General features: G+C 67.3%; 1 protein-coding gene across 6 annotated transcripts in view; it reads left to right on the forward strand.

Annotated features, from left to right (window-relative positions):
- Window positions 1-419: 419 nt before the first annotated feature.
- The window catches only part of PIEZO1 (piezo type mechanosensitive ion channel component 1), a 46662-nt gene continuing 25872 nt past the window's right edge, over window positions 420-21209 (forward strand). For all 6 annotated transcript variants that reach the window (XM_044255558.1, XM_044255560.1, XM_044255559.1 and 3 more), the window contains exon 1: window positions 420-747. In XM_044255558.1, the coding sequence (XP_044111493.1) occupies window positions 684-747 (64 nt within the window). In that variant the 5' untranslated portion in view covers window positions 420-683. The remainder of the gene's footprint in view (window positions 748-21209) is intronic.

A 21209-nucleotide genomic window follows, 5' to 3' on the forward strand; every position in this document is an offset into this window, starting at 1 on the left:
CCCGCTGGGGTCACTGTCCTCCCACAGCAAAGGGATCGGCGCAAAGACGCTGGTGGGGGCCCCGGTTCTGCAGCCCCGACCCCCCCCCCGCCACGGTCCCCAGGGGGCGCTGCGCGCTCACGTGTGCGGCAGCAAAGCGAAAGTCGCTCCGGCCACGCGGGGCGCAGTGGGGCGTGGGGTGCCGCCCGGGAAGCCCCGGAGCTGGGCAGCCCCTCCTGCGCGCACCTCGAGCGCGGGACCAAGCCCTTCCCGGGGCGTGTGCGCGCGGGGCTCCGGGGCGTGGAGGGCCGGCGGGGCGCGCGGGCCGTCGGAGGAGCGCGGAGGCGGGCACGCCGCGGAGGGCGGGCCGGCGGGGGCCTGAGCCTATAAAGGCCCGCGGGCCGAGGGGCGGGAGCGCAGCGCCCAGCCGCCGTCCGGCCCTGCTCGGCCTCCGCGAGCCCCGAGAGCCGCGCGCTGCGCTCCGCCGCGGGGCAGGGCTGGCACCGGAGAGGGCTCGGCGGGCCCCGGACCGAGGCGGAGGAGAAGGCGGCGGCGGCGGCCGCGGAGGCGCTCGGGTCGCCGCCGCCCAGCCGGGGGTCCTGGCCGCGGGGCGCGGCACGTGCGACGACCCGCCCTGCGCGCCATGTCCCCCTAACGCCGCGGCGGCAGAGCGACCCCCGGCCGGCCCCGCGGGCCCCCCGGGCATGGAGCGGCACGTGCTCGGCGCCGCGCTCTACTGGCTGCTGCTGCCCTTCGCGCTCCTGGCCGGTGAGTGGGCGCGGGCGCGGGGGGCTCCGGGCTGGACGAGGACTGCGTCCCGGCTCCCGACTTCCCGGGTCGGGACGCGCGGCCCGCGGCGCCCGCATTCCAGAAGCATGAGCGCGCCGGGGAGGCCGGGAGGGCGGCGGCGGGGCGGGGGTGAGGTGGCACCGGGAGCCCTCGGGTGCGGGCCGGCGAGCGCGCGGAGAGCGGCCGGGGCCTCGGCAGGGACGCGGGGGAGTCGGGGCCCCGGAGGGGCCGGTGTGCTCCGGTGTGGTGGGGGGAGGCTGGAACGCCGAGGAAGGGGGCACGAATCTCTCTCCCTTTTTCGTGTTAAAAAAAAAGAAACGCGCAAACTTGCATCATGACTTCCTGACCAATCTGGGAGAAGGCGGGCTTCCTGCCTGGAGCTGTTTAATCTGGAGGCTCGGGAGCAGAACTAACGTCCGTCCGTCCCTCCGCGCCCCGGCCCGGCCCCACCCCCGCGGGCTGGGGCCGGCCTGTGCTGCGGGAAGGGTACTGCAGGCTCCTCCCTAGCCTTCCCTTGCCCTGGCTCAGTCCACAGGGCCTGCCCGGCGCTGGGGGAGGAGCAGCCCCCAGAAGGCTCCAGGCATTAGAGCCCAGGACCCTCAACCCTGGCATCACAGTTCCCCGCTTGCGGTGGGCGGCAGCGTCCCTGGGTTGTCCGGGCTCTTAAGCCCCACCCCCCGCGGCCCTCCTGCCTCGTCAGTGCCCAGGGCAGAATGCCCGAGAAGGCCTTCCACCCTTCCCCTGGTCCCCCGCCCTCAGCCCCTCCACGTGGGGCCGTGTCTGCCCGCTGGGAGCTGGAAAGCAGTCTGAGTCAAGGCGCTGGGGGAACAGGGCCCGGTTTGCCTTGTGAACGTCCCTCCTTGCGTGGAAGTCCATCAGAGCGTGGGTGGGGTGGGTGTTTCTTTTCTGGAAGCCCTTCCAGGGCATCTGAAGTCCCTCCAGGTGGGCCTCTGCCAGCCTCTGGGCTAGGTGGGAGCTGGCCTCCCTAGGGGCCAGGGCGCAGGAGCGGCCTGCACTTGGGCTCCCAAACAGACTGTGTTTTGATTTGTAGCAGGGAAAGACGGTGAAACGGGGGACTTTTTGGGACAGGAATCAATGGCAAGCATTGAGGTCGGAGAGGAGAGTTTGAGTCAGCGGTGTGTGGACAGGGCGGCTGGGGTCAGCTCAGGGGAGAGCGCAGGGTCACCTGGCCCGTTCTCCGTGCTGGCTGGCTTTGCTCCTCCTGCCTCTATGCAGCCAGATGGACGGACAAGCAGACTGGATCTTGCGGGGGGGGGGGGCAGTAAGTTTCTCAAAGGGCAGCTTCCCCTCTGCCCTGCAGTGAACCCGTGGCCGCCTTAGCCTGGCCTTGCCCTACGGGAACCCGGGAGGCTGGGGCAGGCCGTGTGGAGGTGGTGGAGACCCCTGCTTCACGATGGTAAGCTCTTCCTGTCATAGGAGAGGAAATATTTTCACATCAGGAACTCTCCTGATACTGTTTCCAGCCGTGCAAACCCGTAAAAGCCATGACTGGCCTGCGGGCCGTACCAGGACAGGCAGTGGAGCGGTGGGGCCCCGGGCCAGGGTGTGTTGGCCTGATCATTAGTCGGGGCTCCTGGGCTCTCTGGCCCCAGCTGGAGCCCATGTGGGTGCCGGGGGTGCCGTCTTACTCTCTGCCTGCTTGTGGGCCCTTCCCAAGGCAGCTGGGGAGCTTTTCAACTGCGGGTGACTAGTTCACTGTATCCTGTGCTCCGTTTCTCTGTTAGCACAGAATTGCCCTCCGAGAGACTCTCGCAGATACTGACCCAGGCCGTGTCCCGCGTGGTTCTGTGTCCGGGTGTGGCGTTGGGCTTCAGGGCTTTTTCTTAAGCTGGGGGGGCGGTCAGTGCGGTACCGACCGAGGCCGGCTCTCCCGTCCTGGGTGTCGGCAGCTCCCTGGGGACCGTCCTGCTGTCCCCCTGACGGGCAGGGAGCCATCGACTCTGCCGCTGTCCGTGCCCCTCCTCATCCCGTGATGGGCTTTGGCTGGAACGGGTAGTTCCGCGGTGTTTTGAGAGCGAGTGTGGATGCTGGGGAAGGCGTCGGGCTGTTAGTCGTGAGTGCCGGGGCCAGCTCCCCCCACGGCCGTGGTGAGGGCGTGAGTCATCCTGGAGTGCCCCCCGCTCACCCCACGCCACTCCCCGGACGGCCGGCCCGCCTCTGACCCGTGCCAGAGACCCTCCAGCTCCCCGGCAGGGACCGCAGCCTCTTGGGCTCCCCTGTTGTCCGCGCAGCCCTGGGGGCAGAGGACCCTGAGCTGGGAGCTTCTAGGGAGATGGCAGGACGTTTGTGACTGCTTGAGACTGGGCCACGCCTCCTGCCTCCTGACCTAACGGGGGCGACCAGAAACTGCCACCGCGGTCTGAACGGCAGGTGCTAGAGCGTGCTAACTGCCACCGACTCTGGGAAACCCTGCGGTGGGGCAATATGGCTTTTCTCTGTCGGACGCCCACTGCACCCTGGGGCGTCATCTGTGCCACGCTGTCACTGAGAAACGCTCAGAATGGGGACACTTCCTTCTTTTCATCATGACTGTCTGCATACCCTTGTGATCAGGCAGCGAGGCCGTGAGACGATGGGGTCGCGGGGGGTCACCATGGAGCTCGTCCCGTTCCACGGCCCGGCCCTGCAGGTGCCCAGAGCTGGGTGGCCGTGGAGCTGGGGTCGACGGTGGGGACAGGGCAATGAGTCAGCCGGTCTGAGCGGGCGGGTGAACGGGACCTTCAGGTGTGTGGGTGCACCTGTGTGCGTGTTGAGGACGGGGGTTGTCACCCGTGGTCACCCCACGGGCAGGGGGATGTGGAGAGCCCCACGCTGGCCCGGTAGGGTCCTGCAGAGGAAGTGTCTTCTCTGGGGGTGGGAGGAGTCCCCGGCTCAGATCCTGGCCCCGAGGGCTGCTTCCTGGGCGTCTCCTGTTCTGACCCAGCACTAAATTTGCTGCCGGTGCTCAAAGGCGGCAAGAAGGCGGGGCGGGCCTGCTTGACTCTACCTTGCTGGGCCCCAGAGCTGCTGCTGGGGCCGCCTTCTGGGGTGGGGTCCTGAGGCGGGCCGGCCCCCCAGAGGGCGCGGAAGCCCCTTCACTAGTGCCCCCTGGGGGCTCAGGGGGAACGTCTGCCCGCAGGAAGCCTCCCCGGCCACTCTGGTTCTCAGAGACCCGCCTTTGCCTTAGAATTCAACAAAATGCCGGTCTTTCCTGGGTTACCTATTTAGAAATATGTAAACGTTGTTTATGTAGATTCTTTATTTTCTAACATTCTATTTTTTTTTGGAAGAGAGCGAGCACGAGGGGCCGAGGGACAAGCAGACCCCCCCCCCCCGCGAGCGCAGAGCCCTGGTTGGTCGGGGGGGGGGGGGGGGCGGCTGGATCCCAGGATCCCAAGATCCGAAACCCAGAAGCGGACGTTCAGCTGACTGAGCCACCCGGGCGGCCCCACTGGCTTCTTTGTTTTTAACGGAGCTCTTTTTCCTTCTGGTTTGCAAAGCCCGTCTGGACTTCCTCTCGGCAGACACCTCCGGCTTCCAGAAGCGATTACTGCGGCAGCACAGCTGTGGGAGCGAGGCCGGGGGTGCCGCGGGGCCTGGCAGGACCACCTGCTCCGCACCTGAGCTCTTGACTTTTGAACTTTCCTGAGTTGTTTTCTTGATGGGGGCGGGGTGGGGGGGCTCATTGACTCACCTGAAATCTTGCCCGTAGGACCGGAGGAAGCTGGTCTTCTGTCCCGGGGCGGGGCGGGGGTGGTCTCTGGGAGGCTGAGCTGACTCTGCAGGGTGGGTCTGTGTCCCGGGGAACCTGCCAGGCCCTCACCACTCTCTGGGCTCCAGCTTCCTCGCCTGTAAAGTAGATAATAAACGCAGGAAGGCGGCTCCCAGAGAGTCTCTGATCTCTGCGCTGTCTCGGGCTCTGGGGGGGGGTGGCAGGTCTCCCACACACAGTCCTCACGGGCCAGGAGCCCCAGAGCGCTTTCCCACACCTGAGTGCCGCACCCCACGCCTGAGTGCTGGCGGTCAGCAGCCCACTCGGGGGTCTGGGGAGCTGCGTGGACGGGCCACCCACCCTGGGGCTGCCCCACCAGCCGCGGGCGGTTGGTTCCCAGGAAGCGGGGGGGGGGGTGCTGTGTCCAGGGCAGGCTGGCCCCCAGCCACCGTGCCGTGCCCACCTGCACCGGTTCTGGAGCGTTTCCCAAATTCATTCAAGCATTCCCTCATGCAGGTCTCGTGGGACTGAGCTCTGGGCAGGAGCCAGGAGCCTACGTTCTGTGTGGGGGCTAATGGTGGAGGTGTGGGGGGGGGGGCAGGGTTCAGTCTCCCTTTCTAACAAGGCTTCGCTTTCCTTGGCTGTCAGGGGTCATCTGGGGGTTCTCCCAGTGGCTTATTGGGTTAAGCACAGAGGGGAGGGAGACAGAGCCGGAAGCTGCACTATAGGAAACAGAGTCCAAGACCCGGGCTGAGCAGGGGCTGGGCAGGCCCTGGGGGTGCCCAGGACCTGGGGAGGAGGGATTTGGCAGCCAGGCCGGGGAGGTGGTCCCCTGTCTGGAAGGAACTGAGCAGCCAGCAGAGGCCTGGCAGATGGGGGTGCTGCGGGGGTGGGGGCCTGCGTCCTTTCTAGGCTCTCATCCCTTGATGGTGGCTGGTAGGAGGTAGGGGTGGGGGGCAGTCAGGGTGGAGGCTTCCCGTTTTGATTTTCTGTTTGCTTTTAATTACACAAATCCTACTGACTTTCCGTGGAATGGTGACATTTCCATCAGATAAGGCAAAGCTCCCTCCCTAGCCCTGAGCCTGTCTCCCCCGGGTGCTTTGGAAGGAAGCCTCCCTCGGCTGGCCATGTGTGGTGTGCTCCCGTCCAGGCATAAACAGATGTGCCCTGGGGGTCTGCACCCCGTGGCTCCGTGTCCCCTTTGTCCCTCCCTGCAAAGGAGGCCCTCGGTTCCTGTGGCCCCTGTTTCTGGGGCGTATGGGTGCCTCCCCACTCTGGGGAACCACACCCACGCTGTCCTGGGGAGCCCCTCTTGGGGATGGAAGCCAAGGAGCTTCCCTTTCTGTCCGGGAGCCCGTGAGGCTGTGACCAAGCGGCAGCCCTCGGCCCTGGGGCGAAGCCACCCACTCAGGGATGCAAGAGCTGCCCCGCGTGCTGGGGCCACGGTCCCGGCCACACTGGCCCCTGGGTGACGCCAGGGCACCCTCTGGCCGACGTGCGTGGCCTCCTGCCTCCCTGCAGCCGTCTCGCGGGGACTTTGCTGAGTGGGGTGGGTCAATTTTTCTGGTGTGTTTTAATGACATAATTATAGGGAGTATTTTTAGGTTCCCCCTAACGGGCTAGCTGTTTACTGGGCTCGGCGTGCGCGCTGTTTTTCTCCGTGAGTATATATAGTCAGGATCACTTGTCCTTCCTTGGGCTCAGGCTCAGCCACCCCTGTGGTTTCCTCTGCCAGCGAAGGGCGGCTGAACCAGCCCTAGAGCCAGGCGGCTGCGCTGGGGGACGGGGCCTCCCGGTCGGGGGGGACCACCCCTTGGCTCGGTGCGGGGCTCATCCCTCAGTGCTCCCTGCCCGGCTAGCCCGACCCGGTGGGGCCCCGGTGGGAGCTCACTCATCCCTCCCCAGCTTGGAAAATGGGGCACACTCTTCAGGCCTGTGGGAGCCACCAGAGGCCAGATGGGGGGGTCCCCGGGCAGGTGGCCCACAGGAGGCGCCTCAGCGGCCCGGATCTGGATCCCTCGCCCGCTGGACCCAGCAGGGCCTGTGACAGGCAGCCTCTCCTTCCCCTGTGCAGACATTTCCACCAGCCCCTGTCCCTCTCGCTCAAGGATCTGATTTCTCCTCATGGCTGGCACGCTGTCTAAACGCATCACTGTAACCACATGAGAGGGAGTCTTTTTTTTTTTTAGGATTTATTTATTTATTTGAGAGCACACGCCTGTGGCAGGACTGCAAGGCTCTGGTGGGGGAGGGACAGAGAGAGGGCGTCAGGCAGACTCCCCGCTGGGCCGGAGCCCCATCCGGGACCCTGAGATCCCCACCAGCCACAGCCGGAGCCACCCAGGCGCCCCTAAAGGGAGCTTTTAAAGGGAAATGAAATGGGCCATTGCGGGGCCCTGCTTACCTGGTCTCTGCTTTTCCCTCTGTGTGTGCGGTGGCCTGGGACCCGGATCCTTGAGGGCACTCCAGGGGGCCAGGCTCAGTGCGGGACGGGTCTGTGTCCCCAGGCCGCGGGGTGCACGCACGCTGTCCCACAGAGGAGCAGCTCGCCCCTGCGCCCTCATGATTTTAGTCTGCCACTGTTCCACGAGAGCAAATGCCCCGGGGCAGCCGCTGCCCGGCTCCTAGTGAACCGTACCTGCGCCCCAGACCTCGCTCCAGCCGCCCCTCCTGCTGGCGGGTCCCTCGGGCACAGACGCCTGCTCCCCCCCACCCCCCACCCCGCGACAGCCTCTGCTCGTGTTCCTGGGTTTGGCGGTGCACGCTCCCGCTCCTGTGGTCGCCCATCCGTGGCTGTGACGTGTGTCCCGTGGCTTCAGTCTGTGTCACCCTGACACCAGGTGACCCTTGCCCCCTTCAGGGTCTCCTCTTGGGATGTGCCTTGAAAAGTCGCCTGCTTAAAGACACTGGGGTGCGCGTCTTATCTCTGAGGTGCGGGCGTGCTTTCGGGGTCTAGACTCTAGGCTCTTCGTCCGCTGCACGTGCTGCAGGGTTGTCCTGCCACGGCTGTGCTGGTTCTAACCCCTTGACGGGCGGCCGCTGAGAGCGGGGGTCCGTGGCGTCCAGTCCCCGGAGTGGCCCGTGTGGCTGGGCCTCAGGGTAGCGCGGCCTCCCCGGGGCTGCCCGGTGGAGGCAGGGCGTGTCCTTTGGCGGCTGGAAAGGGGCACTGCTGTGACCCGGCAGGCCTCCCCGTCCCACAGATGCTGCCTTGTGCACGGCCTGTGGTTCCTTCTCCCGACTCTCCCCAGGGAGAGCGTCTCCGGAGTCACGGTTCTGAGTCCAGGACAGGGTGACCCCGGGCCGCGGACGCCGCTCACGCCCTTCAGTCCTCCCGCCCCCTGCCCCGTCCCCACGGCTCCTCGCGCTCCCAGCACCTGTTGGCAGGGGAGTCCTTGCCCAAGGCTGCCCGGGCTCCTGCCTCCTCTGTGCCTCCTGAACTGGCACAGGCCTGTGGGCAGGGGTGTGTGAGCAGAGCCGCCGGACACGGGTCAGATGGGCGCCGTTTGAGGGTGCCCTCAGATGCCCCCCGTGGCGGGGGTCACACCTACCCACTGGCTCTGGAGCCCTGTGTGGTGACACTTCCTGTCCTCGCTGAAACCGTGTCCCAGATCTTATCGGCGCACCTTGCCAGCCCAGGGGGCTGTGGGCGGGGCGGGCGGTAGTATCTGAGGGTCGGGAGCAGGGGCCAGTGGGGGGCCTGCGCAGGGGGGTGTGGTGATCCAGGGACCGTGGCCTGGGGGCCCCGTGGGGACCTTCCGGAGTGGGCAGCAAGCTGGTCGCTCTGACCTCGGCAAGGTCACTGTCCTCATCCTGGCCACGGGCGAGTGTGCCCTGCTGAGAACGGTTCTCGCCAGCATGGAAGCCACGGGTGGGCTCCTTGTCTGGGCTGGCGGTCCCACGCGGGATCCTGGACACTGGGGGTGGTGGAGAGCCGTGGGTCCCGTGTCCCTGTGTCCTGTGCCTGAGGAAACCTGGAGGACGCCAGGCCCTCCTCCCCTGAAGACCTGGCACCCACCCGGCTGTCCTGCCCTCTGAGATTGCAGGGGGAGACACCCCGGCCGCCCTGGAGCCTGGCTTTGCGGTGGTGGAGTGGCCCCTGGGGGAGGGAGCGTGCACTCCGCTCCCCACTCCGGCAGCCGCTCCTGTCCTGGGAGGGAGGCTCCTCCCCATCCCCCGCCCCCCCTTGCCTGAGAACTGAGTGTGCGCCGAGTGTGCAGAGCTGAGTGTGCAGAGCTCCTTCCCGAGGGTCCAGTCCTCCACTGTACTCCCAGGCTCCCTGTGTGGAGGGGAAGCTGAGTCACATGCCAGAGGGGGACACGCTCCTCGGAGGGCTCACTGGGAGGGGAGAGGCCTGTCAGGCTGCGGCCGGAGGGTCGGACTGTGGCTGAGACGCTCCTGGCATCCTGAGGGGGCAGGAGCCACTGCGTCCCCCTTCGTGTCTGCAGGGGCTGGGAGCGGGGCCCTGTGGCCCCTGTGGGGAGGGCAGTGAGGCCAAGGGGGCCAGCCAGGAGCAGGCATGTCCCAGTTGGTGGCCTCGGGAGCTCCTGCCTTTGCCCGGGGTGACTCGAGGCCGCGGGCAGAGCCGCGGGTCAACCCGGAGGGAAGGAGGTGGCTGCGGGGGCCCCGGGACCCGCTGACGGGGGAGGAGCCGGAGATCTGCAGCCTGTGGGCTCCCTCCCGCAGGGGCCTCGAGGTCCGGGCACGGCTTCTGGGGACACGGGGCCTGTGGCCCGTCTCGCGGTTCCTGTCACCGGAGGCCGGTTTCCTCGTCCAGCTGCTGTCCGTGGTGGTGCTGGCCGGAGGCTGGGCCGCAGGAGCCCACGCGACTGTCCGGGACGCCAGGCATGGGGACACGGCCCCAGCAACCTCGCTGGCCACCCCATGCTAGGGTCCGGGACTCCTGCCCCCTCTTCCCAGTTTTGACCACAGGCATGGCTGTCAGCCCTGGAGCCTCAAGGTGCCAGACCCGAGTCCTGGCAGTGGTGGTTTGGTCACGCCAGTGGCCTTGTGGGGAGTGAAGCCTCCCCTGGGATGGCAGCGGGTCTGTCCTGGCTTGTGGCACTTCTGTGGCTCCGTGTCCTGCCCCGCCCTGTGGCCCCGTATGTGCAGGTGGAGAGTGGGGGCCCCGGGGGCAGGCCTTGGGACCGCAGCTGACTTCTGCCCTGTCCTGGACGCTGTCCCTGGGGGGCTCCCGGGAGTAGCCACGCAGGGACTCAGGCTCACGTGTGTCTGCTGTGCGTGTTCTCAGACCCGTGGTTTGTGACGCCACCTGTGAAGCCAGTGGAAGCTCTTTCACGTGGGTCCTATTGGACCCGGCTCCGAATCTGGCTCTGCTGCTGGGTGCCCTGGGACGAGGGACGCAGCCTCTCTGGGCCGTGAATGCCTCTCCTCGGGAAGCGGGGCGCACCTGCCCGATGGGTGCCGACGGGCCCTGGGGCAGGCGCTCAGCACCAGCAGCTGCCCCTCCGTCTGGGGGCCTCCCTGTGCCCCAGCTGCAAGCTGAGCACCTGCCCCGCTTGGCCTCGTGGCCCTCCGGGTGACCCGCCCCGTGCGTGGGCCAGGGGAGCCTGGTGAACTTGACCTGGGAGGTGAGGAGGGTGCCGCCTCCCGAAAGCCCTCACCGCCTCAAGCTGCTTGTGCACCGAGGACCTGTGACTCACCCCTGCCGGCGGTCCCACGCTGGGGGGGGGCTGCGCCCGCGTGCCACAGGCCCCAGCTTTAATTAGGACGCTCTTCACCAGGGCTCTCCAAGCACGTCCGTGCTCTCACCGGGCAGGAATCTGGGGCAGCTTGGTGACGTTCCAGAGCCCAGGTGGCGGCTGGTGGGGTGAAGACGCCCGGCTTCAGGTCCCCCCTGGGCGGGGACCGTGGAACCTGCCGGGTCTGGCTGAGTCACGCTGCTGGGCAGTCCCCCGGGACAGCAGCGAGGCCGTGTCGTGGCTGACGGTGTGGGCTGCTGGCAGGATGGTCCTCCCCAGCCCGGGGTGCGTGTGGCCCGGGGCGGGAGGGAGTGGCCGGGGCGGGCGTGTCTCTCTCCACACATAGAGCCCTCGCTTGGGGTGGTGGGTGCCCCCGACAGCTGGGGAGTTTTCGGGTGCCCTCCCAGAAGGTGGATGCCTGGCCCCGTACACTGGGGACCATTTCCAGCCTTGGCCGGGAAGCTCTAGGACAGAGGGCTTGGCCTTGCGAGACAGCTCCCTGCTCTCAGGATGGGGTTCAGAGCTGCTGATGGGGGAGGAGCGAGACAGCAGCACCCCGCGAGGCCGGCCGCCCCTCCACCCGCCGCGTGCCCACCGTGCTCGTTGTCCCCTGAGGAAGCAACCGAAGAATCAGCTTGAAGAGGACCCGCACGTTCCAAGTCCCACGGCTGGAAAGGACGGTGCCTGGAAGTCGGCTCTGGGGCCGGTCAGGGAGCGTGGTGTGGGGCTGGCCTCGGGGTACCAGGGACCGGGGGCTGGTTTGGCAGTGATGGGCGGCGGGCGGTGCCCATGGCAGGTGCCTGTCGGGCCCTCGCGGGGTTCCGCCAGACCCAGGCTGTGAGGATGGACTTGTGCGGTGTGGCCGGCAGAGTGGGGGGGAGGGGACCCCCCCAGCAGACACCGTGTCTGCTTATGGGTGGGGATGTTCCTGTCCTTGGGGCCCCCTAGATGGAAACAGCATGGGAGAGGCATGGAGGGGAGGTTTCTGCAGGCCGACCCGGCCCCTGACCCACTCTCCCGAGACCTCAGCGGTTTCTCGCTGTCAGCCGCGGCCGCTGGAGGAGATGAACCTGAGCCCCACGGCCCTTCTGTGTGTCTGTGTGTTAGCCCGGACTCTTGGGGTGTGGCAGCCTGGGGCAGGGCCGGCCTGATGCCGCAGAGTCCTCCTCCCTCCTGCCCCGCCCCCTCTAGGAGCAGGAAGGGCTCGGAGCCGTGGTGGTGAGCAGGGTGGGCAGTAAGGCCTGGTTCTGGCCCAGGACTTCCCTGCACCGGACAGGTGGCCGAGTCTCCCAGTCCTGCTGTCGCTCTGGGGCTCACACAGGCCCCAAGGGGCATCAGCCGGCACGCTTCGCATTCACAAAGCAAACTGGACAGGTGTCTACCCCTCAGCGGCCTCCGGGGTAGGTGGGGCTGGCACCCGTTCCCAGGCCGCCAGGCCAGGGATATGTCCTTGAAGGCCGTGGCATCCCTGGCACTTTCTGACCAGCCCATTGAGGGTGATGGCTCACCCTCAATGAGTTGCTACCGGACGCTCCTGGCTCAGGGTCGCTGAGGCTGGGGTGGACGCGAGCCAGCCAGCCCCTCCCTGCCAGGAAGGGTCCGTCATCCCCAGGGCCTCCCCTGGGACCTAGGCTCTGACCCTCGGAAGTGGGCCGCAGCTGCCCCCAGCCGCCAGGCCGAGTGGGCGCCCCTTCTCCGCGGCCTCTCAGGACCCCCTTGGGCGTCTGCCACTGGCTGCGTGGTTAGGAATTAGATTAGTTTCCATAAAAACAGGATGCAGTGGGCGAGCCGGCAGCGTGTCCCTCTTTTTCCAGGAACTGAACGTATAGCTGGGCCAGGCCAGCCCTGTCCCCGCCTGCCATCGCCCCCAGGGCGTGGGGACCTCCGCTCTGCTCTCGCCCAGCGCTCTCTGCGCTGCCCTGTGTCCAAAGCTCCTCGCAGACAGGGGGTCGGGGATGTTGGGTTGGCCGGTGGGGACGGGTCACGCACGGGGGCAGAGCCTGGATGCTTAGGGCAGGGTGGGCTGGGTCCCTGCTGCAGCGGCCGGTTGTCGAGAGAGGCCAGTGCGGACTCTTCCCCTGGGTGCTTCTCGAGGGGCTGTGTTTCCAGAGAGTACGCGGGGCCCGTCCCCCGATCCCACAGCTGGGACTGGGCAGCGGAGCCTGGCGGGCCGGCCTGCTGCCGCCCTGTGGAACGTGACCCCGGGCGGGCCCTCCCGAGCGGCAGGACGGGGACGGGTAGGACGCCCTCCCTGGGGAGCCATGGTCGCACACGCAGGAGACGGCGCGGCGGGGCCCCGCCGGCCGGGATGGGGGTGGGGGTGTCGCAGTCCTGAGCCCACTTTCCACAGGCCGCCCCAGAGAACTCCTTCTCGCCCAGGGGCCTCCCCTCGGCCCTGGGGGCTTGCATCCGGGTGGCTCCGGGACGGTCGTCTCTTGGCTCATCAGCGCGACCAGCGTCCCCAGGTCGCCGCAGAAGCCGCCGCACCCAGCCCCAGCGCCCGTTACACACGCCTGTCCTGAGCCGGCGCAGGCCGCGGCTCTCCGCACACCCCTGGGCTTTCTGCCACGTCCCCTGACCTCCTGCCTTGTGACGCAGACTGGAGAGGACGTCTCAGGTCCCCCGCCGCGTGACCTGTTTCTGGTCCTCACACTGGCCTCCCCAGGGGCTCGTGCCCTCCTCCGTGGCCTGCGCTCTGGGGACAGGCTCCATGCTTGGTGGGGGGGGGGTCGTCTGATGGGGAGAAAGGTGGTCGTGGGGTTTTACCTGTTGTCCCGTTTCACTAAGAGGGAGACCAAGGCCCAGCATGGGGAAGGTGGGGCCAGGACCTGAGTCGGGCTCCTGCTGGGCAACGGTGCTCCCTCAGCCCCGAGCATGCCCTCCCCCACCTGGCCAGTGACCCCGCCCCCAGGCAGCAGGAGGTGGCCAGGTGGCATTCCTCTGTCCTGCTGGGAAGGGCCCCCAGAGAGCAGGGCCAACCGGGCCCAAGCCGGACCGGACAGGCTAGGACTTGGGGTGCTGTGGGCTGGCTGAGTCACAGGGAGAGGCTCTGAGTCAGCACCCCAACCCTGAGTCCTAGGCCCAGAGCTGGGGAGATGTGGCCCCTGGTGAGCCTGGGGTGGACCCCCACGTTTGGAAGGACAGCCCTGGCCCTGAGGGGGGTACCGCGGGAAGGTGTGGAGTGACCCAGAAGCTGCCCCACGGCCGGGTCGCCCCAGTGACTCCCACTGGACGCTGTCTCTGTCCTGGGGCCCGCGGAGAAGGTGCTCGCAGGAAGGCAGCTGCGCCAGAGGATAAGGGGACCCTGCCGTGCCGGGAACAGAAGGCTGTCGCCCTTGAAGGGGGCATCTGGTGATACTGTCAAGGTGGATGGTGCGTCAGAGAGGGGCGTGGGGGCACCGGGGCTCGGTCGGTTAGACGAGCAGTGATCGGTTTCAGCTTAGGGCATGATCTTGGGGTCGTGGCTTCGAGCCCGGCGTGGGGCTCCTTGCCATGCCCAGAGTCCGCTTCTCTCCCTCTGCCCCTCCCCTCATCCACACTGGCACGCTGTCTCTACAGTAAATAACCCTTTTTTTTTTAAAGACTTTATTTATTTATTGGACAGAGAGATCACAAGCAGGCAGAGAGGCAGGCAGAGAGAGGAGGAAGCAGGCTCCCCGCTAAGCAGAGAGCCCGATGCGGGGCTCGATCCCAGGACCCTGGGATCATGACCTGAGCCTAAGGCAGAGGCTTCACCCACGGAGCCCCCCAGGCACCCCGACAATAAGTAAATTTTATAAAAAACCAGAGGTAGCTGTGGCGAGTCGGTCGAGACAAATGGTCAGGGTCTTGCTTCTGAGTCAGAAGGAGGATGCGCCGCGCCCTTCAGTCTCGAGGGAATCTTCCGGAGCGTGGGTTCTGAGTCCATCGGGCGCATTCCTGTCCCCGGAGAGCTGGAGAAATTCCTGGGTGATGCCGGTGGCCTGGCCTGGGAACCCTCTTTCAAGGCCGTGGCTGGACACCGTGAGTTATGGTCAGTTTGGGTGCAGTGAAGAATGTGACGGAAAACACTGCAGCCAGCCGGCCAGGGGAGGGCCCAGGTTCCTGCGGCTGAGACTCAGCCTGGGTGGCACGCCGCCTTCCTCGGTCTCCCGAGAGCATTTCCACCCCAGGGCCTTTGCAACTGGACCATCCTCTGCGGGATCTCTGGGCTCAGAGTCCATCTGCCCCCAAGGGAAGGGCTTCCGGGAGACTGTCTTGCTGGCTCCCGTGGGCTTGTTTGCACTGACTGGTTCCTTCTCGTCCCGTGTCTCTGAGTGCTCTGCAGCTGCCCTCTGCTGCCCCTGGGAGACCGTGCACCCAGAGGGGGCGTGACCTCATCCTGGCCCAGGCCGCAGCCTGAGCCTTGCACGCCACGGGCTGGGCTGTGTGTGGACCCTCGTCTGACCCCTGCCCCGGCTGCTGGTGCTCACCCCAGGGTCCCAGCGGCTGCCCGTGGGGCCACTGTTGAGGACGAGGGACAGCGGCCCCCCAGTGCTGGACGGTGGGGTCTACCCCTGCGTGTGGGGACGGGGTGCCCGGCTCAGGCAGAGAGGCCCCATGTTCTGTGGCCTTGTGACACATTCCTGTCAATTAGCCTGGAATTCGGGGTGGGGGTGGGGTGGCTGCAGTGTCTGTGTTTACTCATGACTTCCCTCCGTCCGTCCGTCCGTCCATCCGTCCGCTCTGATCAGCTTGGCTCTCGAGGGCTCTGGACTCTCCTGTCAGCCCGAGGGCTTGTTCGCGAGCCGGGGCCTCACCGCACGCTCAGAGGCCCCCAGGCCTGGGTGACGAGGGGCCTGTGGGACACGTGCTTCCATCCTGTGGACCGTGTAGTCTGTATTTGGATTTCCAGAGTGCGCGTGAGTGGGGAAGGGGCCGAGGAGAGAATCTGCGGCCGATGCCGCGCTGAGCGCAGAGCCGAGGCGGGACTCGATCCCAGGACCCTGAGGTCGTGGCCTGAGCCGAAACCAAGCGGCGTTCCTCTAACCGACTGGCCACAGGCACCCTCTTCTCCCGCAGCCCGTGATGCTCTAGAGAGCCCCTCCCTGCTCCCGAGCTGACGCGACGCCGTGTCCGTGTCCTAGATCCTCGGTCGCCGGCAAGGGCAGGCCCCCAGCTGCTGTCCCGGGGGAGCTGTGCCCCCACCCGCCGGCCCGGCCCCTCCCGCACCTCCGAGTCCTCTCTCCCACGAGGAGGGAGGGTGTCGCTGGGCGCGTCGGCGACCTCACCGGGGGCTCCTGCCGGCACCTGGCACCGGCCTGAGCGGCTCCCGCTCCCGGCTCTGTGCACGTCCTCACACTGCCCAGGGCTCCGCGTGTCCGGAGGTCCCTGTCTGGAGCTGACTGTCCTGTGACCGGACTGGTGGGCCGGGCGTTGTCGTCCAGGGAGGACCAGGCGGGCACAGCCATGAGGGGCAGGTCTCCACACGGCTGCACAGGCCCCTGGCTGGCTGGGTCGGCCCGTCACCGTCTGGGGGTCCCGCTCTGCGGGGAGCCCCATTCCTTGTGGTAAAGGAGGCCGGCCCGTCCCTACGAAGGACTCGGGTGAGCCGTGACCTGTGAGGGCCCTGGACAGCGCTAGCCCCCTGTGCACTGTCCCCCAGTCTGGTAGGGGGCTTCCTTTGCGGGTTGCTGGCCTTGGGGACACCTTGGTGCGAGCCCCCCCTCACTGTGGTCCCTTCCTCGGCCAGGCCCCGAGCTCTAGGTGGCCCAGAGTGAGGGGTATTGCCAAACCATGTCCTGGCAGACGTGGGTGGGACACCATGTGGGGCCAGGTCCAGAAACTTCCTTCCTGGACACCCCGCCCCCCGCTTGTTTACCTGCGGCTGCCCCAGGTCAGAGCTCCCCACGGAATGTGGGCCCCACCCGAGACCAGAGCCGGGCCTGGCCCTCTGCGCAGAGCACTCCGGCGGTGGCCCGCCGGGCTGGGTGGCCGGGTGCGGACCCTTCCCGGGGACAGCCCGCGAAGCCCACACGACGGCCCCGGGCCCTGTTGCTTCCCCGGGAAGCCGGGCAGGTCCTGGGTCTGCCTTGAAGGGAGCTGTTGCTGGCAGGGCGGGTTTCGTGCTTGCGCCTGGGGCCGTCTGAGCGCGTGCTGGGGCGTCCAGGCAGCCTCCCAGGGGAGAGCACAGAGGTGCTGAGCCCTCCTAATGCCTCTGCCCGGCCAGCGAGGACGGGCCTGCAGCGGGATCCACAGGTGACCCCACTTAGGACATGTTGAGGTCAGTAGGTCTGCAAACAGTCCCTGAGGCCAAGCTGTCCGTGCTCCTTGCCCCCTGGCCTGCTTCCAGGCACCCAACCTGCTGGGGGGTGCGTGCCATCCATTGGGTCCCCAGATCCCTGGACCCCCACGGGGTGAGCCACGCTGACAAGAGGGCAGAGCCGTCCCTCTGCCCCGCCACCCTCCTCCCTTCTCAGAAGCCATCTGGGACCGGGTGTGGCTGGGAGGGCTCCCGGACATGAGCGGTCAGGGGCTCCTGGACAGGTGAGGACCGAAGGGCAGGTCTGTGGCTGGTGCCCACAGGCTCCTCGTCCCCCTTGTGGCCACCAGCCCCGCCTTGGGCCTCCGTGCAGCCTCACAGGGCTGGCGGTACAGGGAGGGCCTGGCTGACTGCGCCGGCCCTGGCAATTCCGTGAGCCGTAAAACCAAACGTCCGGGCCGCCTGCTAATTAAACCCTCGGCCAGCAGCGCGGGGCCTGGGGCGCTTGGCTGGGCTCCCAGTAGGTAACACAGTGTCCTTGGCGTTGCTGCCGGGCTCCCCGCTGTGTCCTGGGCCCCCCTACAGGGCCATGCAGGTTCTCCAGCCCTATCCTCTGCTGACTCTGGGTCCGCTGCCTTCCCGGGAGCGGAGAGGGCCCTCGGAAGGGGCTGAGTTGTAGAGCTTGGTGAGCTGGGAAGGGCTTCGGCGCTGTTCCTCCCGCGGAGCTGGAGCTGTCCGCCCGAGGCCGTGCCGTGTACCCCCTGGCGCCCAGGACTGCGGGGCGTGCTGTGGGCAGGAAGCCCCAAGGCCGGTGTATGGCCGATGCTGGACTTGCTCGGGGGACGGGTTGGCTCTCTGGGCAGGTGTGGCCGGGGTTGGGGGGACACAGTCCCGGGGGCGTGTGCTGGAAGGTGCTTCATGGGGCACAGAGCAGGGGTGGCCCATGGGACTGGGGGTGGGAAGGTGCCTCATGTTCCCTGAGGGTCTGTGGGCCTTGCTCTGGCTGCCAGTGTGGCCGGTGCGGCCCCCAGATCCCTTTCCCGCCCTCTACCTTCTGCTCCTGCCCCCAGGGTGCCCACCCGCTCACGGGGGCTCTGCCATGTCCTGCCTTCCTGTCCTCGCCATCTGTGACCACTGACCTTGTCCCCAGAAGGTGGGGGATGCTGGGCTTGGGGCTGCTCACCCCCGTGCCCTGGGCCGACCTGCTGGTCCTCATCTTCCAGAAAGGTGGGGAAGATCCAAACCTGTGGTAACCTCTGGGTCAGAGTCTGGGGTCCGTGTCTATATCCGGGCTTGGGGAAGTGTGACCACCCAGGTGCTGTGGGGTCAGGAGGCTCTGCTGCCGGGACAGCTATGGTGGAGGGCAACAGACAGCCCCTCTGCCACATTTCTCCCCCCACGCCGCCCCCCTACCCACTGGCAGAAGCAGGGGTGTTCATGGGTTTCTTCTCCAAGCCAAGCAAGGCAGAGCAAGCACACTCCCCGGACGCCCAGTGGGCGGGGGAGGCTGCAAGACTTGGACCAAGACACCTCACCCCACTCCAGCAGCTGTCACCCGGGACTCTGACCTCCTGTCCCTGGGCCATCTGGTCTCCTTGGGGCTCAACCTGGCTGGCAGCAGAAGGCAGGCCTGAAAGGTGCCCGCCCAGGTCAGGAGAGGCCAAGTCTCTTCCTGCCACTGCCCTGGGTGACGCCCCCCCCCACCAGCCTGCAGGCCCCGTGTGAAGGAGCCCGGCCCACAGGTGTGAGCCTTTCTGTGTGTGCTGTCCTCAGTCGTCCGTCTCTGGGGTCAGTTCAGTCGTGACCAAGTGGGGACACATGAGAACATTCTTCTGATGGGAGAGGGGGCCTTACGGCCAGACACAGAGGCCCTTCTGAACGGGCGGATGCTGGCAGCGACTGGGGAGTGAACCTTCCGGAACCTCTCACACACTTCGGGGTACGAATCCTGCTTCTGTTTCTGTCTGACACGTGAGGAATCTTCCTGTGTGGGTGTGGGCTCTGGGTGCCCCAGGGCTGGGCCACGGTCGCCCTCTCCTGCCCCGTGCCAGGCGCTGTTCCCACGGCCATGGTCCCTGCACTGTTGGGGTACCCGTCCCCAGCTGAGGAAGGAGGCCGAGCGGGGACGGAACCAGCTGACCAGACTCCGGTCTTGGGCTCCCTGGTTTCGCAGAAGCCCAGAGGCGGGTGAGACCAGTTTCCTGGCCCGCAGCCCACCTCCCTCCAGACCACCCGGCCCTCGGGCTCAGCCCGCGTCCCTGGGACCCAGGGGTCCAGGCCAGGTGCTCAGGGCCTCACCCCAGCGGGAGGAAGTGCCCGCCCTCCCTCCGGGCCCTGCCACGGCTGGAAGGGCTGCAGGATAGGGGGCAGCTCTGTCCCGGCCTGGCGCCCCTCACCCTGGCCACCGATGGGTGCCCCCGCAGACCCAGCTGTCCCCGCCCCGCGTGTGTCCTGCAGGCTGTCCTGTCTAGGCCGCCTGGAACTGCACCGTTCCTGAGGGACGGGGGGGTGGGGGAGCCCCGGTCCTGGACTCCGTTTCCTCATTTGCACCCCTCTTAGGGGCCCCGGGACAGTGCTGACCTCTGTGTGCCCTCCGCCATCCAGGCCTCCTGGCCTCTCCCAGGGATGCTGTTCTTTCAGTTTCCACACTGTTAGGGGACATGGCGTGATATCAGGGCCACTGCCCCATGTCAGCTGGGGCCCCTGTGAGCCCCTAGGGTCCCCGAGCCCATAGCGGCCTTTGCCCGGAGCCATTCCACTCTGCTGCTGCTCCCTGGGGGGCGGTGCTGGCCTGTGTGTCCCGCGGGCAGTGCGCTTCCCCGGCCACATGTTTCCTGGAGCCTCCCTTCGCATGGGCCTGGAGACACCCGCCTGCGTCCCCGAGGACCCTGCCGGCCTGGGAGGTGTCTCCCTGCCACCCCCACAGTCCTTCCTGCTGCGCGTGCTGTGTCCAGCCTGCTCTACAGATAGGGGAACTGAGGCTCAGAACTCGGGTTCCCACAGGAGGGCTGGGGTGGGGAAGGTCTGGGCCCACCTGACCCACAGGCCAGCCTCGGGGGACGTTCCAGGAACTATGTGCGGAGTGGGCTGTGTGCAGTCTCCCTGGGGGCCTTGGGGTCTAGCCCTCTGCAGGGAATGTCCTCGCTGGGCCGCGTGGGGTCCCGCAGGCTTGCTGGCCCTCCGCCTCTTCTTCCTGACCTGGTGGTGGCTGAGACCAGGGGTCTGTGCCTCCCCTGTCCAGACCCCAGTTCCTTCACCTACAGGACAAGGGTCCTGTGGGGCGCTTGCCGGATTGGCCTTCTGGGCTCCGGCATGCTCCATGAGGGTCTTTAAAGGGTTAAGCCTGTGCTCTGGGTGAGGGGTCCTGGCAGGAGGGAGCCCTTTCCTGCCCAGCAGGGCTCTCTCTCCCCACCCCCAACCTATTGTTCCTGGCGTAGGAAAAGGCATATTTCCCCCATGAGGTCACTGGCCGCTCTGGTGGGGAGGTGGGAGCTGCCCGGGCAGCTGTCCCTCCCCTCCAGCTCCACGCCTGCCTTCTCTGCTCTAGCCTGGGGGTGACCTGCACCTCCTCTGTCTCCCCTTGGTCTTAGCTGGTCTTCAAGGCCAGAGGAAAGGCCGCCGCCTCCAGGCAGCGCTCTAATGCCTGGGCCTTCTCTGCAGGGACAGGCACTTCACCGGCAGCCTCCATGGCTGCTTGGCGCGTGCCTGGAGCCCTGGACGCTGGCTGCAGAGCCAGGAGCCTGGACCTAGGTCCTGCCTGGACCTCCACGGGAGTCCTTCCCCTCTGAGACATTCCCCGTCCGCATCTGGACAGGGGGACAGCTGAGCAGGCTGCCCCTGCTGCCCGGCCTGTCCCCAGTCCCTGCTAGCAGGGAGGGCTGTCGGCTGGGAATAGGACCCGAGCCCCTTCTGTTCCACCAGCCGCACCGCTGCCCTGCCAGCGCTGGGAGCCAGGGGCCACGGTTCCCCGCTCACGCCCCCGCCCCGGCCCGGCGTCCAGGAGGGGCAGGTTAGTTGGGTGGACGAAGGACTAATGGACACACAGATGCGTGGCTGGCAGCGGGGCCTTGGGGAGGACAGACGCCACCTGGCTGCTAGGGCGGGTGCCACCCTCTCTGGGGACGGGCCAGGGCTGGCACTGTGGCGTGGGGAGAGGCCGAACCTGGGCCTGGAGAGTGCAGCACTGGAAGGGACTTGAGAAGCCTTTGCCGCAAATGCTTTTCCCTCCCCCTCTGGGGCGGATCAGATGGATTTGTTTTAGAAGGAAAATCCGTGGTTGTGCGAACCTTCCCTCCGTGACAACCGCGCCTGTGGAGGAAGGAGGAGGCCCCGTCCAGTCAGGGGCTCGGTCACCAGCGTCCCAGCCCTGAGCCCTGCCCCTCGCCTCACCGTTCTGCTGAGCCCTCAGGCAGGTCGTGTGAAGCCCATTGTACCGACATGGAAAATGAGGCCTGGGGCACGGTGGCCACGCAGGCTGCAGGCTCAGGGGTCTGCCTCCCTCGCTGGGGCTCCTGCTGTCCCCTCCTCTCAGCTTCTCTGCCACACCCCAGGGCCTGGTCAGGGCCAGGTCGGGGCAGGGGACACGCGGGCAGAGGTGTGCGCAGCCCTGCTGTGACCCTGGGCCTGGCCGTGGGGTGGGGTGTTGGGGGGGCTGTGGGGGACTCCACGGCCTGGGTTCTGGTGGAGCCAGACCCTGCCCTGGCACAGCGAGAGAAAAGGCGGGAACAGGCTGTCACGGGTCGGCCAGGAGCCCGGCTGACGGCCACGAGCCCCACGGGTGTGGCTGGGAGGCTCAGTCGACAGCCAGCGG

Source organism: Neovison vison, chromosome 7 (genome assembly GCF_020171115.1).
Source record: "Neovison vison isolate M4711 chromosome 7, ASM_NN_V1, whole genome shotgun sequence".
NCBI classification, from domain to species: domain Eukaryota; kingdom Metazoa; phylum Chordata; class Mammalia; order Carnivora; family Mustelidae; genus Neogale; species Neogale vison.